General features: G+C 38.1%; 1 protein-coding gene across 1 annotated transcript in view; it reads right to left on the bottom strand.

Moving 5' to 3' along the window:
• Positions 1-5,611: 5,611 nt before the first annotated feature.
• Positions 5,612-21,022, bottom strand: part of LOC128664949 (kininogen-2-like) — a 39,044-nt gene continuing 23,633 nt past the window's right edge. Inside the window, exon 4 of the mRNA XM_053719740.1 lies at positions 5,612-5,923. Within this exon, the coding sequence (XP_053575715.1) occupies positions 5,698-5,923 (226 nt within the window). The 3' untranslated portion in view covers positions 5,612-5,697. The remainder of the gene's footprint in view (positions 5,924-21,022) is intronic.

Raw genomic sequence — 21,022 nt, 5'->3', positions numbered from 1 at the left:
ATCTATACACTGATGAGTATGCTGTGCAGTATAATGATGTGAGTATCTATACACTGATGAGTATGCTGTGCAGTACAATGATGTGAGTATCTATACACTGATGAGTAAGCTGTGTAGTATAATGATGCGAGTATCTATACACTGATGAGTATGCTGTGTAGTATAATGATTCAGTATCTATACACTGATGAGTATGCTGTGCAGTATAATGATGCAAGTATCTATACATTGATGAGTATGCTGTGCAGTATAATGATTCAGTATCTATACACTGATGAGTATGCTGGGCAGTATAATGATGTAAGTATCTATACATTGATGAGTATGATGTGCAGTATAATGATGTGAGTATCTATACACAGATGAGTATGCTGTGCACTATAATGATGTAAGTATCTATACACTGATGAATATGCTGTGCAGTATTATGATGTAAGTATCTATACATTGATTAGTATGCTGTGCAGTATAATGATGTAAGTATCTATACACTGATGAGTGTGCTGTGCATTTTAATGATGTGAGTAGCTATACACTGATGAGTATGCTGTGCAGTATAATGATGTGAGTAGCTATACACTGATGAGAATGCTGTGTAGTATAATAATGTGAGTATCAATACACTGATAAGTATGCTGTGCAGTATTATGATGTGAGTATCTATACACTGATGAGTGTGCTGTGCAGTATAATGATGTGAGTATCTATACACTGATGAGTGTGCTGTGCAGTATAATGATGTAAGTATCTATACACTGATGAGTATGCTGTGCAGTATAATGATGTAAGTATCTATACACTCATGAGTATGCTGTGCAGTATTATGATGTGAGTAGCTATACACTGATAAGTATGCTGTGCAGTATAATGATGTGAGTATCTATACACTGATGAGTATGCTGTGCAGTATAATGATGTGAGTATCTATACACTGATGAGTATGCTGTGCAGTATAATGATGTGAGTATCTATACACTGATGAGTATGCTATGCAGTATTATAATGTGAGTAGCTATACACTGATGAGTATGCTGTGCAGTATAGTTATGTGAGTATCTATACACTGATGAGTATGCTGTGCAGTATAATGATGTGAGTATCTATACACTGATGAGTATGCTGTGCAGTATAATGATGTGAGTAGCTATACACTGATGATTTTGCTGTGGAGTATTATGATGTGAGTAGCTATACACTGATGAGTATGCTGTGCAGTATTATGATGTGAGTATCTATACACTGATGAGTATGCTGTGCAGTATTATGATGTGAGTAGCTATACACTGATGAGTATACTGTGCAGTATTATCATAGGAGTAAATATACACTGATGAACATGCTGTGCAGTATAATGATGTGAGTATCTATACACTGATGAGTATGCTGTGCAGTATAATGATGTATCTATACACTGATGAGTATGCTGCACTGTATTATGATGTGAGTAGCTATACACTGATGAGTATGCTGCACTGTATTATGATGTGAGTTGTTGTACACTGATGAGTATGCTGCACTGTATTATGATGTGAGTAGCTATACACTGATGAGTATGCTGCACTGTATTATGATGTGAGTAGTTATACACTGATGAGTATGCTGCACTGTATTATGATGTGTGTAGCTATACACTGATGAGTGTGCTGTGCAGTATTATGATGTGAGTAGCTATAAACTGATGAGTATGCTGTGCAGTATAATGATGTGAGTAGCTATACACTGATGAGAATGCTGTGCAGTATAATGATGTGAGTATCTATACACTAATGAGTATGCTGTGCAGTATTATGATGTGAGTAGCTATACACTGATGAGTATGATGTGCAGTATAATGATGTTAGTATCTATACACTGATGAGTATGCTGTGCAGTATAATGATGTGAGTATCTATACACTGATGAGTATGCTGTGCAGTATAATGATGTGAGTATCTATACACAGATGAGTATGCTGTGCAGTATAATGATGTGAGTATCTATACACTGATGAGTATGCTCTGCAGTATTATAATGTGAGTAGCTATACACTGATGAGTATGCTGTGCAGTATAATGATATGAGTATCTATACACAGATGAGTATGCTGTGCAGTATAATGATGTAAGTATCTATACACTGATGAGTGTTCTGTGCAGTATAATGATGTGAGTATCTATACACTGATGAGTGTGCTGTGCATTTTAATGATGTGAGTAGCTATACACTGATGAGTGTGCTGTGCAGTATAATGATGTGAGTAGCTATACACTGATGAGAATGCTGTGCAGTATAATAATGTGAGTATCAATACACTGATAAGTATGCTGTGCAGTATTATGATGTGAGTATCTATACACTGATGAGTGTGCTGTGCAGTATAATGATTGAGTATCTATACACTGATGAGTATGCTGTGCAGTATAATGATGTAAGTATCTATACACTGATGAGTATGCTGGGCAGTATAATGATGTAAGTATCTATACACTGATGAGTATGCTGTGCAGTATAATGAAGTGAGTAGCTATACACTCATGAGTATGCTGTGCAGTATTATGATGTGAGTAGCTATACACTGATGAGTATGCTGTGCAGTATAATAATGTGAGTATCTATACACTGATGAGTATGCTGTGCAGTATAATGATGTGGGTATCTATACACTGATGAGTATGCTGTGCAGTATAATGATGTGAGTATCTATACACTGATGAGTATGCTCTGCAGTATTATAATGTGAGTAGCTATACACCGATGAGTATGCTGTGCAGTATAGTGATGTGCGTATCTATACACTGATGAGTATGCTGTGCAGTATAATGATGTGAGTATCTATACACTGATGAGTATGCTGTGCAGTATAATGATGTGAGTAGCTATACACTGATGAGTATGCTGTGCAGTATAATTATGTGAGTAGCTATACACTGATGAGTATGCTGTGCAGTATAATGATGTGAGTAGCTATACACTGATGAGTATGCTGTGCAGTATTATGATGTGAGTAGCTATAAACTGATGAGTATGCTGTGCAGTATAATGATGTGAGTAGCTATACACTGATGAGTATGCTGTGCAGTATTATGATGTGAGTAGCTATACACTGATGAGTATGCTGTGCAGTATTATGATGTGAGTATCTATACACTGATGAGTATGCTGTGCAATATTATGATGTGAGTAGCTATACACTGATGAGTATACTGTGCAGTATAATGATGTGAGTATCTATACACTGATGAGCATGCTGTGCAGTATAATGATGTGAGTATCTATACACTGATATGTATGCTGTGCAGTATAATGATGTGAGTATCTATACACTGATGAGTATGCTGTGCAGTATAATGATGTGAGTATCTATACACTGATGAGTATGCTGCACTGTATTATGATGTGAGTAGCTATACACTGATGAGTATGCTGCACTGTATTATGATGTGAGTAGCTATACACTGATGAGTATGCTGCACTGTATTATGATGTGAGTAGCTATACAATGGTGAGTATGCTGCACTGTATTATGATGTGAGTAGCTATACACTGATGAGTGTGCTGTGCAGTACTATGATGTGAGTATCTATATACTGATGAGTAAGCTGTGCAGTATTATGATGTGAGTAGCTATACACTGATGAGTATACTGTGCAGTATAATGATGTGAGTATCTATACACTGATGAACATGCTGTGCAGTATAATGATGTGAGTATCTATACACTGATATGTATGCTGTGCAGTATAATGATGTGAGTATCTATACACTGATGAGTATGCTGTGCAGTATAATGATGTATCTATACACTGATGAGTATGCTGCACTGTATTATGATGTGAGTAGCTATACACTGATGAGTATGCTGCACTGTATTATGATGTGAGTAGCTATACACTGATGAGTATGCTGCACTGTATTATGATGTGAGTAGCTATACACTGATGAGTATGCTGCACTGTATTATGATGTGAGTATCTATACACTGATGAGTGTGCTGTGCTGTACAATGATGTGAGTATCTATACACTGATGAGTATGCTGCACTGTATTATGATGTGAGTAGCTATACACTGATGAGTATGCTGCACTGTATTATGATGTGAGTATCTATACACTGATATGTATGCTGTGCAGTATAATGATGTGAGTATCTATACACTGATGAGTATGCTGTGCAGTATAATGATGTGAGTATCTATACACTGATGAGTGTGCTGTGCTGTACAATGATGTGAGTATCTATACACTGATGATTATGCTGTGCAGTATAATGATGTGAGTAGCTATACACTGATGAGTATGCTGTGCAGTATTATGATGTGAGTAGCTATTCACTGATGAGTATGCTGTGCAGTATAATGATGTGAGTAGCTTTACACTGATGAGTATGCTGTGCAGTATTATGATGTGAGTAGCTATACACTGATGAGTATTCTGTGCAGTATTATGATGTGAGTAGCTATACACTGATGAGTATGCTGTGCAGTATAATGATGTGAGTATCTATACACTGATGAGTATGCTGTACAGTATTATGATGTGAGTAGCTATACACTGATGAGTATGTTGTGCAGTATTATGATGTGAGTAGCTATACACTGATGAGTATTCTGTGCAGTATTATGATGTGAGTAGCTATACACTGATGAGTATGCTGTGCAGTATAATGATGTGAGTATCTATACACTGATGAGTTTGCTGTACAGTATTATGATGTGAGTAGCTATACACTGATGAGTATGCTGTGCAGTATTATGATGTGAGTAGCTATACACTGATAAGACAACACAGGTACACACCTATGTATAGACTGACTGTTTTGGTCCTCACTAGCACTTGGTCCCTAGTGCCATCTGCTGCACTAATGTTAGTACCTCCCTGTGTAGCCTGTGGATTCTTTCTGCTCTTGTCCATCTCATGGTCAGATGTGTTAGGTCAGTACAATAGGGAAAGATTATGGTCTTTCTTCTTCCATAGTGCAATGTATTGTCAGGGTTTACTAACCAGTTCCAGGAGCGTGTAGGGCACATTGTACGTAACCACAGGGGCATTGGAAGCTGTAGTGGTCACTATTTATATTTCCTGCTGCTTAAATTGCAGCCAGGGCCAGGTAAGATGTTGTCACTGCTGGGTTTGGGGACAGGAAACGTGACAATATGGTGAGTATAAACAGTAAGTGCAACAAACCACAATTACATATGCATCAAAATTATATAATTATTTTATATAATGTTTTAAAGTGCTATATAATATTGTTGATTTGTACTATTGGCTGTGGTTAACTAATTAGGTAAACATTGTAATAATGGGTGTGTTTTATTTTAACCAATAATAAGCAAGCACAAATTCTTTTTAAGGTGTGTTACACACAGGTGCTTTAAGATCTATGAATAAGGCTCTCTGCCGAAACGCGTAAGATCACTTCCAGAGCCCATTGTTCACTACAAGGTGGTTTGCTGTTATTGTTTTTACAGCTACTGATGGAATAAATAAAGATTGAACTTTTTATGGATACCTATGGTCCCTTCGTTCTTTTGCTTCCAGGTAAGATGTTGTCACTGCTGGGTTTGGGGACAGGGAACGTGACAATATGGTGAGTATAAACAGTAAGTGCAACAAACCACAATAACAAGTATGAGAGCACAAATCTGCTGTTTAATAAACCATGTCAGTCAGAGCTGGTATTACAGAGGTGACACCATGTGACATAACAATGCTTATTTATTCCACGGGACGCCACCTTCCATTCACATTTTTACACGGCAAACCCGGCTTGCAGGGCCAATAGATATATTTTAACCTCTTGGTCTTAGACAAACCCCGCAGGGACTGGCTATGGAATCTTCCTCGGAAAGGGGTGAACCCCGTTGGAACTCTTTGTAGGCGGCTGATCTCAGACAAATCCCGCAGGAACTGCTCAGTTTTTTCTTCACTCTCTGGAACATTTCTGTGAAACACAGAAGTAGAATATTTATGCTCTGTGTAAAGTTCTACAACAGCTGCTGAGTCTCCATAAGACAGAAGAGGCTCATTTAAACTTCACCCAATTATGTGCAATTATTATGTGCAGCTGTAATGTCATGGTGTTAGAGTCAAAATAGTCTAAAGTTACATGTTCTACTGTGTTACATGCGCTACTGTGTTACATGCTCTACTGTGTTACATGCTCTACTGTGTTACATGCTCTACTGTGTTACATGCTTTACTGTGTTACATGCTCTACTCTGTTACATGCTTTACTGTGTTACATGCTCTACTGTGTTACATGCTCTACTCTGTTACATGTGCTACTGTGTTACATGCTCTACTCTGTTACATGTACTACTGTGTTACATGCTCTACTGTGTTACGTGCTCTACTGTGTTACATGTGCTACTGTGTTACATGTGCTACTGTGTTACATGCTCTACTGTGTTACATGTGCTACTGTGTTACATGCGCTACTGTGTTACATGCTCTACTGTGTTACATGTGCTACTGTGTTACATGCGCTACTGTGTTACATGCGCTACTGTGTTACATGCTCTACTGTGTTACATGTGCTACTGTGTTACATGCGCTACTGTGTTACATGCTCTACTGTGTTACATGCTCTACTGTGTTACATGCGCTAATGTGTTACATGCTCTACTGTGTTACATGTTCTACTGTGTTACATGCGCTAATGTGTTACATGCTCTACTGTGTTACATGTTCTACTGTGTTACATGTGCTAATGTGTTACATGCGCTAATGTGTTACATGCTCTTCTGTGTTACATGTTCTACTGTGTTACATGCGCTAATGTGTAACATGCTCTACTGTGTTACATGCGCTAATGTGTTACATGTGCTAATGTGTTACATGCTCTACTGTGTTACATGTTCTACTGTGTTACATGCGCTAATGTGTAACATGCTCTACTGTGTTACATGCTTTACTTTGTTACATGCTCTACTGTGTTACATGCACTACTGTGTTACATGCGCTACTGTGTTACATGCGCTACTGTGTTACATGTGATACTGTGTTACATGCGCTACTGTGTTACATGCGCTACTGTGTTACATGCATTACTGTGTTACATGTGCTACTGTGTTACATGCATTACTGTGTTACATGTGCTACTGTGTTACATGCGCTACTGTGTTACATGCATTACTGTGTTACATGTGCTACTGTGTTACATGCATTACTGTGTTACATGTGCTACTGTGTTACATGCGCTACTGAGTTACATGCTCTACTGTGTTACATGCGCTACTGTGTTACATGTGCTACTGTGTTACATGCATTACGGTGTTACATGTGCTACTGTGTTACATGTGCTACTGTGTTACATGCATTACTGTGTTACATGTGCTACTGTGTTACATGCATTACTGTGTTACATGTGCTACTGTGCTACATGCATTACTGTGTTACATGTGCTACTGTGTTACATGCATTACTGTGTTACATGTGCACTCGTCGTAATATAACTTCAAGCTACTCTTACTTGCTATGTGTCGCAATATATACGTATCATAAAACATTGTGGTATCAGAACTGTTTCTGATTATCCCAAGTTTAATAATGTTTATATGCAACTCGCTGTAACAAATATTAATTGCAAAATATGCGGGTATCAGAAGTGCTTCTGACCACATCAAACTCTTTAACTCCAATAATTTAGGAATATATATGTGACATTCTAGTTATTGGTAATATGTGAAGATATATAAAACATTGGTGGGTCTGACACTATAACAGATCAGTTTGGTTACACATTAATAGTACTATAGACTACACACAGTAACACCATAGTTGACATAAGAGCGGTATTAACTGTATAAATACCACTTACAACTTGATGATCACCATATACTTACTGAGTATTCCCTGACTGGGGATTCTTCCCAAGCTAATTGAATTTAACGCAATATACAACCACTTTAGGGGACGAGTGCTACTTATGTTTACAACTCATCAATCCTAGGATTGATATTGTTTTTCGTATTGTACCAGTACACAGCACCTTAGCCACTCAATACAATATATTGAACCTGGATTAATACACAAAGTATATGTTCTACTACATATCCAGTGAATAATAGGCTACCCTAATTTGTAAATTTCAGCAGTGCCATTAGTACTTTGCTTTTTCTGTGTTACATGTGCTACTGTGGTACATGCTCTACTGCGTTACATGCGCTACCGCGTTACATGCGCTACTGCGCTACATGGGCTACTGCGTTACATGCGTTACACTATAATACTAATATACAGGGAGTGCAGAATTATTAGACAAATGAGTATTTTGACCACATCATCCTCTTTATGCATGTTGTCTTACTCCAAGCTGTATAGGCTCGAAAGCCTACTACCAATTAAGCATATTAGGTGATGTGCATCTCTGTAATGAGAAGGGGTGTGGTCTAATGACATCAACACCCTATATCAGGTGTGCATAATTATTAGGCAACTTCCTTTCCTTTGGCAAAATGGGTCAAAAGAAGGACTTGACAGGCTCAGAAATGTCAAAAATAGTGAGATATCTTGCAGAGGGATGCAGCACTCTTAAAATTGCAAAGCTTCTGAAGCGTGATCATCGAACAATCAAGCGTTTCATTCAAAATAGTCAACAGGGTCGCAAGAAGCGTGTGGAAAAACCAAGGCGCAAAATAACTGCCCATGAACTGAGAAAAGTCAAGCGTGCAGCTGCCAAGATGCCACTTGCCACCAGTTTGGCCATATTTCAGAGCTGCAACATCACTGGAGTGCCCAAAAGCACAAGGTGTTCAATACTCAGAGACATGGCCAAGGTAAGAAAGGCTGAAAGACGACCACCACTGAACAAGACACACAAGCTGAAACATCAAGACTGGGCCAAGAAATATCTCAAGACTGATTTTTCTAAGGTTTTATGGACTGATGAAATGAGAGTGAGTCTTGATGGGCCAGATGGATGGGCCCGTGGCTGGATTGGTAAAGGGCAGAGAGCTCCAGTCCGACTCAGACGCCAGCAAGGTGGAGGTGGAGTACTGGTTTGGGCTGGTATAATAAAGATGAGCTTGTGGGGCCTTTTCGGGTTGTGGATGGAGTCAAGCTCAACTCCCAGTCCTACTGCCAGTTTCTGGAAGACACCTTCTTCAAGCAGTGGTACAGGAAGAAGTCTGCATCCTTCAAGAAAAACATGATTTTCATGCAGGACAATGCTCCATCACACGCGTCCAAGTACTCCACAGCGTGGCTGGCAAGAAAGGGTATAAAAGAAGAAAATCTAATGACATGGCCTCCTTGTTCACCTGATCTGAACCCCATTGAGAACCTGTGGTCCATCATCAAATGTGAGATTTACAAGGAGGGAAAACCGTACACCTCTCTGAACAGTGTCTGGGAGGCTGTGGTTGCTGCTGCACGCAATGTTGATGGTGAACAGATCAAAACACTGACAGAATCCATGGATGGCAGGCTTTTGAGTGTCCTTGCAAAGAAAGGTGGCTATATTGGTCACTGATTTGTTTTTGTTTTGTTTTTGAATGTCAGAAATGTATATTTGTGAATGTTGAGATGTTATATTGGTTTCACTGGTAAAAATAAATAATTGAAATGGGTATATATTTGTTTTTTGTTAAGTTGCCTAATAATTATGCACAGTAATAGTCACCTGCACACACAGATATCCCCCTAAAATAGCTAAAACTAAAAACAAACTAAAAACTACTTCCAAAAATATTCAGCTTTGATATTAATGAGTTTTTTGGGTTCATTGAGAACATGGTTGTTGTTCAATAATAAAATTAATCCTCAAAAATACAACTTGCCTAATAATTCTGCACTCCCTGTATACACTATTTAAATATGTAAATCTCGCCCCTTATTGTTACAATATGAGATAATATTAATATATACACTAGTAATATCTGATTGTTACAATATGAGAGAATACTGTAGTACTAATATATACACTAGTAACATCTGATTGTTACAATATGAGATAATACTGTAAAACTAATATATACACTAATAACATCTGATTGTTACAATATGAGATAACACTGTAATACTAATTTATACACTAGTAACATCTGATTGCTACAATATGAGATAATACTGTAGTACTAATATACACACTAGTAACATCTGATTGTTATAATATGAGATAACACTATAATACTAATATATACACTAGTAACTTCTGATTGTTACAATATGAGATAACACTGTAATACTAATTTATACACTAGTAATTTCTGATTGTTACAATATGAGAGAATACTGTAGTACTAATATATACACTAGTAACATCTGATTGTTACAATATGAGATAACACTATAATACTAATATATACACTAGTAACATCTGATTGTTACAATATGAGATAATACTGTAATACTAATATATACACTAGTAACATCTGATTGTTACAATATGAGATAATACTGTAATACTAATATATACACTAGTAACATCTGATTGTTACAATATGAGATAATACTGTAATACTAATATATACACTAGTAACATCTGATTGTTACAATATGAGATAACACTGTAATACTAATTTATACACTAGTAACATCTGATTGTTACAATATGAGATAATACTGTAATACTAATATATACACTAGTAACATCTGATTGTTACAATATGAGATAATACTGTAATACTAATATATACACTAGTAACATTTGATTGTTACAATATGAGATAACACTATAATACTAATATATACACTAGTAACATCTGATTGTTACAATATGAGATAATACTGTAATACTAATATATATACACTAGTAACATCTGATTGTTACAATTTGAGATAATACTGTAATACTAATATATACACTACTAACATCTGATTGTTACAATATGAGATAACACTGTAATACAAATATATACACTAGTAACATCTGATTGTTACAAAATAAGATAATACTGTAATACTAATATATACACTACTAATATCTGATTGTTACTATATGAGATAATACTGTAATACTGTAATACTAATTTATACACTAGTAACATTTGATTGTTACACTATGAGATAACACTATAATACTAATATATACACTAGTAACATCTGATTGTTACAATATAACGCCGAGATTTAGAGTTCTGCGTTAGCCGTCAAAACCAGCTTTAGGGGGTCCTAACGCGGGTTTTGGCCGGCCGCTGGTATTTAGAGTCAGTCAGGAAAGGGTCTAACGCTCACTTTCCAGCCGCGACTTTTCCATACCGCAGATCCCCCTACGCCAATTGCGTATCCTATCTTTTCAATGGGATCTTTCTAACGCTGGTATTTAGAGTCTTGGCTGAAGTGAGCGTTAGAAATCTAAAGACAAGACTCCAGCCGCAGAGAAAAGTCAGGAGTTAAGAGCTTTATGGGCTAACGCCGGTTCATAAAGCTCTTAACTACTGTGCTCTAAAGTACACTAACACCCATAAACTACCTATGTACCCCTAAACCGAGGTCCCCCCACATCGCTGCACTCTATAAAATTATTTTAACCCCTAATATGCCGACCGCACACCGCCGCCACCTACATTATCCCTATGTACCCCTAATCTGCTGCCCCTAACATCACTGACCCCTACATCATATTTATTACCCACTAATCTGCCCCCCCAACGTCGCCGCTACCTACTATTATTAACCCCTAATCTGCTGACCGGACCTCACTGCAACTATAATAAATGTATTAACCCCTAATCCGCCTCACTCCCGCCTCAAAAACCCTATAATAAATAGTATTAACCCCTAATCTGCCCTCCCTAACATCGCCGACACCTAACTTCAAGTATTAACCCCTAATCTGCCGACCGGACCTCGCCGCTACTCTAATAAATGTATTAACCCCTAAAGCTAAGTCTAACACTAACACCCCCCTAAGTTAAATAAAAAAAAATTCTAACGAAATAAAATAAATGTTATTAAATAAATTATTCCTATTTAAAGCTAAATACTTACCTGTAAAATAAAACCTAATATAGCTAAAATATAAATAATAATTATATTGTAGCTATTTTAGGATTAATATTTATTTTACAGGCAACTTTGTATTTATTTTAACCAGGTACAATAGCTATTAAATAGTTATTAACTATTTAGTAACTACCTAGCTAAAAGAAATACAAAATTACCAGTAAAATAAATCCTAACCTAAGTTACAATTAAACCTAACACTACACCATCAATAAATTAATTAAATAAAATACCTACAATTATCTACAATTAAACCTAACACTACACTATCAATAAATTAAATACAAATACCTACAAATAAATACAAATAAATACACTAACTAAAGTACAAAAATAAAAAAAGAACTAAGTTACAAAAAATAAAAAAATAATTTACAAACGTTATAAAAATATTACAACAATTTTAAGCTAATTACACCTACTCTAAGCCCCCTAATAAAATAACAAAGCCCCCCAAAATAAAAAAATGCCCTACCCTATTCTACAATAAAAATTGTAAAGCTCTTTTACCTTAGAAGCCCTTAAAAGGGCCTTTTGCAGGGCATGCCCCAAAGAATTCTGCTCTTTTGCCTGTAAAAAAAGACATACAATACCCCCCCCAACATTACAACCCACCACCCACATACCCCTAATCTAACCCAAACCCCCCTTAAATAAACCTAACACTAAGCCCCTAAAGATCTTCCTACCTTGTCTTCACCATGCCGGGTATCACCGATCCATCCAGAAGAGGGTCCAAAGTCTTCATCCAATCCGGGCGATGTCTTCATCCAAGTGGGGGCTGAAGAGGTCCATCATCCGGCTTAAGTCTTCATCCAAGCGGGGGCTGAAGAGGTCCATCATCCGGCTGAAGTCTTCATCCAAGCGGGGGCTGAAGAGGTCCATCATCCGGCTGAAGTCTTCTATCAAGAGGCATCTTCAATCTTCTTTCTTCCGGCTCCATCTTCATCCCGCCGACGCGGAACATCCTTCCTCCACGACAAACTCCCGACGAATGAAGGTTCCTTTAAGGGACATCATCCAAGATGGCGACCCTCGAATTCCGATTGGCTGATAGGATTCTATCAGCCAATCGGAATTAAGGTAGAAATAATCTGATTGGCTGATGGAATCAGCCAATCAGATTCAAGTTCAATCGGATTGGCTGATCCAATCAGCCAATCAGATTGAGCTTGCATTCTGTTGGCTGTTCCGATCAGCCAATAGAATGCAAGCTCAATCTGATTGGCTGATCCAATCAGCCAATCGGATTGAACTTGAATCTGATTGGCTGATTCAATCAGCCAATCAGAATTTTCCTACCTTAATTCCGATTGGCTGATAGGGGGTCTTCAGTTCCGTGATCACCGGTCTTCAGTTCCGCGGTCCTGGATGATTGGCTGATAAATATATTTTTTAGGTTAGGGTTATGGGCAGTCTTAAAAGAGCTGAATGCCCATACAAATGTCCCTTTAGGGGCAATGGGTAGTTTAGGTTTTTTTAGTGTTAAGTTTTTATTTTGGGGGGTTTGGTGGGTGGGGGATTTTACTGTTAGAGAGAGGACATAGAATTTTTTTTAAGGAAAATAGCTGTTTAACTCAGGGCATGCCATACAAAAGGCCCTTTTAAGGGCTATTGGTAGTTTAGTATTAGATTAGGAGGTGTTTTTATTTTGGGGGGAGGCTTTTTTATTTTCATAGGGATTAGATATAATTTTTTTATTTTTGATCATTTACACCTAGATTACGAGTTTTGTGTTATGAGCTGTGAGGTGCTAACGAGCAGTTTTCTCTCACCGCTCACTTTCCTACAGCGCGTATTAAGAGTTTTTACAAACCCGCCGTTAAAAGGCAAGAAGTGAGCGTTGAGCAAAATTTTGCTCATTACCGCACTCCAATAGCAGTGCTGCTTAAGTCAGCGGTGAGCTGGTTGTACGTGCTCGTGAACGATTTCCCCATAGGAATCAATGGGGAGAGCTGGCACCCTAACATGAACCCTGAGTCTAAACACCCCTAATCTTACAAGTAAAAAAATAATTAAACAGCGCTTACTTCCAAACAGGAAAACATTCTATCACTATAACTGATGATTGTTTAATATTTGTATTGGCTGTATATAAACTGTTTCAAATGGCACTTAAAAGTACAATCTAAAATTATTAATATAAAAATGCAATAGATTAAAATTCAAACTTTATAATAAACACTCTCACAATTTCCTATGGTATCAAAATTACATAAAACGCTCAAAAGCATACAACAAGTATGCAAAAAATGACTCACACTTCAAACCGCAAAGGTCTGAGTGCCCTTAAATAAGTATAAGTATAAATATAAATGTTTACAAGACCTGGTGCTGCTGTTTACCGGTGGTGTCCTACGTGCCGCCCGGAGTATGATAGAATTCAAAAATCTGTTAAAAAACAAAGCGCAACCAGATTCAAGTGCAGGTGTATAACATATGACACATCACACTGTTAAGTTGCACTTACAGTGTTGACGAATTTATTGTGCACTACAACATATCCAAATTTACAAGATCGAGATGTGAAAAAACACAGTCCGCATAGGAACAATGGCTCTTTCTTTCCTCCGAGTGAGTCTCCGAATGTAGTACTCATTACGTGTGTAATGGTGTCTTTTGCGGGCTTCCGTACTTGAGGCGTGGATTGCAACAGCCGTGCTTGAAAAAAGCATACACAATGTCCTAACTGCAAAAGACTACGAATCCTCAAACAGCTCACAATTAGCCTCAATGCGTTTCAACCGCCAGCGTGCGGTCTTTTTCAAGAGGTGATATATCTTTGATCACCATGGTCCATCTTATATAGCGATCAGTCCTTTCTTATTGGTCGGAAATGATTCCCTTGCTTTATTTTACACTTTGATCTGTAAATAACTAAAATTTGACTAAAAACACAACAATAAATTTAATAAAAAAATATTAAAAAATGACACTTGGAAAACATCATCAAAATACATACAAAAACTCAAAACATACATCCTGGAAAAAACTATTGATATACAGTCTATATACACCATTGAATATATTGCTGGTGACGGTTTTAAAAGATTAGAAGTCTGAACTAATATATCTCAAAGTGGGCCATTAGATTTTTTATAACATATCGAATTAGGCATACAAATGGATTTTTTGGAGAATACATGAATATACAGAAAGCGTGTTATGTTAAAAGTACATAAATAAAAATGAAAATAAAAACTGATTTATATACAAAACATTACGGGGTATTTTTTATATATTCTTTTATACCCAAATTATAATACAAAACCAATTGATTGTTATAATATACATTATGATGGAAACTAAACAGTAATAAAATATTACAATGTAAAATATAAACTCAATTGGTTTTGTCACTGAGGACTCTTTTCTAGTGATACAGGAGTAGTTTTACATAAAGGCAGCCACATCTAGATCTACATTGAGACCCCTTGGACACAGACAATTAAGTTTCTGTATCCAGTAGGTCTCTCGTTTGCGGAGGACAAGTAGTCTATTTTGTTCATTGGGGGGATCCAATCAATGACTTGAATCTTAAGAGATCTGGAATCCCCACCATGAACATCTCTATAGTGAAGAGGAACATTATGGTTATCAATTTTATTTTTAATGTTATTTAGGTGTTCCGTGAATCTACGCCTGATCTTCCTTTTGGTGCAACCCACATACATAAGGTCACACCCACAAGTTAGCAGGTAGACCACATGTGTGAAATCGCAAGTACAACGACTTTGGATTTGAAACTCCCGGGTGTTGTCACTATTGGGGAAACTGGATTCATTCTTAACATGCTTACACATTCCACAATTTCGTTTCCCACACTTATAGGTACCCTTTTTCAGACTTAACCAGTTACTCCTGATAGACGTTGTTGTTTCTTTTTTAATAGATTTTAATTTACTAGGGGCTAATAAATTCTTGAAATTTCTTCCTTTCTTAACGGTAATCAATGGGTTATTTTTCAATGATGGTGCTAATAGACTATCTGATTTTAAAATCCCCCAGTGCTGGGGTGGAGCTTGGCCGATTGGAGAGATGGCCGCACATTAACACAGCTCCTAGGCCCCTTCCACTTGCTCGGACAAAAACGACCAATAAAACCTATTAAGGACCCACCACTGAGAGTGCCATCAACCCCCATAGCACTGTGACAAGATTGGGGAGTATTGGAGTGGCGAGAAACAAGCCGACTACAGGTGCAGCTTTCGCGCCACAGCAGAGACCCACAGATTGCAGCCAGAGGGACCGCGCCATTTAACATATACCCTCAGCGCAATTACATTCCCAAAGAGTAAGCAGAGCAGCGATCATACAAAACAACAAGAGCTGCAGCAGGAGAACCAGGGATGGAGTCTAAAGCACTCACGCTGCAATAAGCACCCACGTGGAGACAGCCCATTAGCACACAGCCCAGCACAGAGATAGACCCACATAATTTTAAGGCAGCCTACCTTAATAAACATAGGGCATTACAGGCTATGTTTAAAACCTCAAACAAAGCAGCAGACACGTAATCTTCCTTGTAAGGGCCTGGCAGCATACAGATACAGACGCTGGTGCGTATGTGAATAAAAGCAAGTAAAAGTACAGGGGCCCTACAACGTCTCTATCACTACAGAGCACAATGCCAGGGAAAAGATCTAACAAACCAGAGGCCCCATCTGGATCTAAAACAATGCAGCAATACCTAAAACAGACGGATACCCTGCAACCAACACCTAATACAGGACAAGTTGAGTGCACACAATCAGAGCCAACACCTCATTTTCAAACTGGACACACTTCAGATTCTTCAAACCTGACAAAAGGGGACTTAAAACTTTTATGCATGAAAGAAGACATAAAAGAAATGATGAGAGAGGTAAAGGGGTGGTATGGCGATATGAGAAAAGATATTCTGAAAGTGACAGAGAGTGTCAATTCTGGAAGAGAGCCATAACACTACATGCAACAATGTCCAGCATCTGTCAAAGATAGTTTATGATCAAGATGCCACAATACACCATTTATTAGAAAAGGGGAGGATTTGGACAATAGAGGGAGACGGAACAATCTCCACATTAGGGGAATTTCTGAAACGATACTCCCAGCAGCTTTGGAAGGTTACCTACAGGCACTCTTTAGGACAGTAAAGGGAGACAATAACGCACCTGAGATTGCAATTGAGAGAGCACACAGGGCGCTAAGGGCCAAACCACCCCCTAAAGCCCCTCCAAGGGACGTGATACTTAAACTACAATTTTTCAAAGACAGGGAAGAGATTTTGAAATGCTCCAGGCAGAAACCAAATTTCACACACGCGGGAGCACGGATACAGATTTTCGCGGACCTAAGTCCAGCTACCCTGCAAAAGAGGAGAGAGCTACAGCACATAACATCTGCGCTGAGAGACCAAAACATTGCTTACAGATGGGGCTTCCCAGTGAGCATAATTGCCTCAAGAGGAGACGTCACAGTGGTGTATAAATGTGCAGAGGACCTTCAACACTTTTGCAAAGCACTGCATCTCAGGATTATTCCAACAGATCCCAGACCGCTAATGGGGACATCCATAAGCACACACCCAAGCAGAGATCTATCACCAACAATAGCCCCAATGGGAGAAGACACAGAACAGCAACAGGGAGCAACAGGCCCTTGGGAGATTGAAAAGGACAATGCCTAACAAGTGAACTGGGTGATACCCGGAGACTGGACTTTTTCCTTACACACTGTATTACAGGTCGTATAAATGCATATGTTTTAAAAGTGTTATTTCTAAAGAGCAAGTTGGTTTGGGATACTTCCCTAATTGTTACGTTATCTATCTGAATTGTATTTATTTATTGTATTGACGATATAAGGCAACTGGGAACAGTTAATTTGTGGGTTGTCACACTGCTTTTCATTTGACACTGGTACATTACTTACTCATAGCCACACGGTAAAGAATATCATTAGCCACTTAGTGTTAAAGGAAGGGCCAATATGACACAGACCAGAACTCTTTCACTGATCACAATCAACGCAAAGGGACTAAATAGTCCAGAAAAAAGATCTATAGCATTTAATCAACTGCACAGAGATAAAGGGGACAGATAAAGTATCTAAGTACATTGACTACTATGTACAGAATATTGTGAAAAACACAAGGGCTTACCTGAAGGATACCACACATGCTATTTGATTATTTGAAGGGATTGACTGGAAAGATGCAATGTATCGGCATTATACACGTCGATACCGCATGACAAAGGAATAAGAGAGGTCAAAATAGAATTGGCCAAATGGGGATTTCCAATTGCACATCAAGAATTCATATTGGAGTGTATACAATTCATATTGGAACACAACTACAGGGAGTGCAGAATTATTAGGCAAGTTGTATTTTTGAGGATTAATTTTATTATTGAACAACAACCATGTTCTCAATGAACCCAAAAAACTCATTAATATCAAAGCTGAATATTTTTGGAAGTAGTTTTTAGTTTGTTTTTAGTTTTAGCTATTTTAGGGGGATATCTGTGTGTGCAGGTGACTATTACTGTGCATAATTATTAGGCAACTTAACAAAAAACAAATATATACCCATTTCAATTATTTATTTTTACCAGTGAAACCAATATAACATCTCAACATTCACAAATATACATTTCTGACATTCAAAAACAAATCAGTGACCAATATAGCCACCTTTCTTTGCAAGGACACTCAAAAGCCTGCCATCCATGGATTCTGTCAGTGTTTTGATCTGTTCACCATCAACATTGCGTGCAGCAGCAACCACAGCCTCCCAGACACTGTTCAGAGAGGTGTACTGTTTTCCCTCCTTGTAAATCTCACATTTGATGATGGACCACAGGTTCTCAATGGGGTTCAGATCAGGTGAACAAGGAGGCCATGTCATTAGATTTTCTTCTTTTATACCCTTTCTTGCCAGCCACTCTGTGGAGTACTTGGACGCGTGTGATGGAGCATTGTCCTGCATGAAAATCATGTTTTTCTTGAAGGATGCAGACTTCTTCCTGTACCACTGCTTGAAGAAGGTGTCTTCCAGAAACTGGCAGTAGGACTGGGAGTTGAGCTTGACTCCATCCTCAACCCGAAAAGGCCCCACAAGCTCATCTTTGATGATACCAGCCCAAACCAGTACTCCACCTCCACCTTGCTGGCGTCTGAGTCGGACTGGAGCTCTCTGCCCTTTACCAATCCAGCCACGGGCCCATCCATCTGGCCCATCAAGACTCACTCTCATTTCATCAGTCCATAAAACCTTAGAAAAATCAGTCTTGAGATATTTCTTGGCCCAGCCTTGACGTTTCAGCTTGTGTGTCTTGTTCAGTGGTGGTCGTCTTTCAGCCTTTCTTACCTTGGCCATGTCTCTGAGTATTGCACACCTTGTGCTTTTGGGCACTCCAGTGATGTTGCAGCTCTGAAATATGGCCAAACTGGTGGCAAGTGGCATCTTGGCAGCTGCACGCTTGACTTTTCTCAGTTCATGGGCAGTTATTTTGCGCCTTGGTTTTTCCACACGCTTCTTGCGACCCTGTTGACTATTTTGAATGAAACGCTTGATTGTTCGATGATCACGCTTCAGAAGCTTTGCAATTTTAAGAGTGCTGCATCCCTCTGCAAGATATCTCACTATTTTTGACTTTTCTGAGCCTGTCAAGTCCTTCTTTTGACCCATTTTGCCAAAGGAAAGGAAGTTGCCTGATAATTATGCACACCTGATATAGGGTGTTGATGTCATTAGACCACACCCCTTCTCATTACAGAGATGCACATCACCTAATATGCTTAATTGGTAGTAGGCTTTCGAGCCTATACAGCTTGGAGTAAGACAACATGCATAAAGAGGATGATGTGGTCAAAATACTCATTTGCCTAATAATTCTGCACTCCCTGTATTTCATTTTCAAAGGTGTGTATTACAGACAGATCAGAGGTACCGCGATGGGTACCACCTTTGCTCCATCATAAGCGAATCTGTATATGCACACCTTCGAGAATGAATATATTTGGAAACAACATCGTTTTAGTAATAATATAGTCAAATATCAGAGATATATTGACGATGTGATAATTTTATGGGAGGGTGATCTCAGTGTAGTCAATGAATTCGTTGAATACATTAATAACAATGATTACAACTTGAAATTTACTGAGAACCATTCCAGAACTGAGATTGAATTTCTAGATCTTCGACTCTTTGTAAATGGTGAAAATAAAACAGCAGTGTCAAACTTTAGAAAACCAACAAAGAGGAACAGTTTTATTGACTATAGAAGTGCCCATCAACAAAAGTGGAAAAACAATATACCATATAGTCAATTTCTTAGACTCAGAAGAAATTGCACGTCTATAGGAGATTTCAACAAGGAGGCAGATATTCTGGCAAATAAATTTAATGAAAAGAGATATGACCCCGAAATAATAGAAAAGTCAAGATTAAAGGCATTGGAACAAACTAGGGATTAATTGTTAAGGAAAGAACGAGACCACAAGACATATAGGAACCAGAAACAGAATAGACAGAGTAAAGACCAGATTAGATTTATTACAACTTTCAATGAGGGACACAGAATTATAAAGGATGTTTTTAAGAAGCACTGGGGGATTTAAAAATCAGATAGTCTATTAGCACCATCAATAACAAATAACCCATTGATTACCTTTAAGAAAGGAAGAAATTTAAAGAATTTATTAGCCCCATGTAAATTAAAATCTATTAAAAAAGAAACAACAACGTCTATCAGGAGTAACTGGTTAAGTCTGAAAAAGGGTACCTATAAGTGTGGGAAACGAAATTGTGAAATGTGTAAGCATGTTAAGAATGAATCCAGTTTCCCCAATAGTGACAACACCCTGGAGTTTCAAATCCAGAGTCGTTGTACTTGCGATTTCACACATGTGATCTACCTGCTAACTTGTGGGTGTGACCTTATGTATGTGGGTCGCACCAAAAGGAAGATCAGGCGTAGATTCACGGAACACCTAAATAACATTAAAAATAAAATTGATAACCATAGTGTTCCACTTCACTATAGAGATGTTCATGGTGGGGATTCCAGATCTCATAAGATTCAAGTCATTGATTGGATCCCCCCCA

The sequence above is a fragment of the Bombina bombina genome, chromosome 6, assembly GCF_027579735.1.
Source record: "Bombina bombina isolate aBomBom1 chromosome 6, aBomBom1.pri, whole genome shotgun sequence".
Classification (NCBI taxonomy): Eukaryota; Metazoa; Chordata; class Amphibia; order Anura; family Bombinatoridae; genus Bombina; species Bombina bombina.
This window is presented reverse-complemented; position numbering and strand designations above follow the sequence as displayed.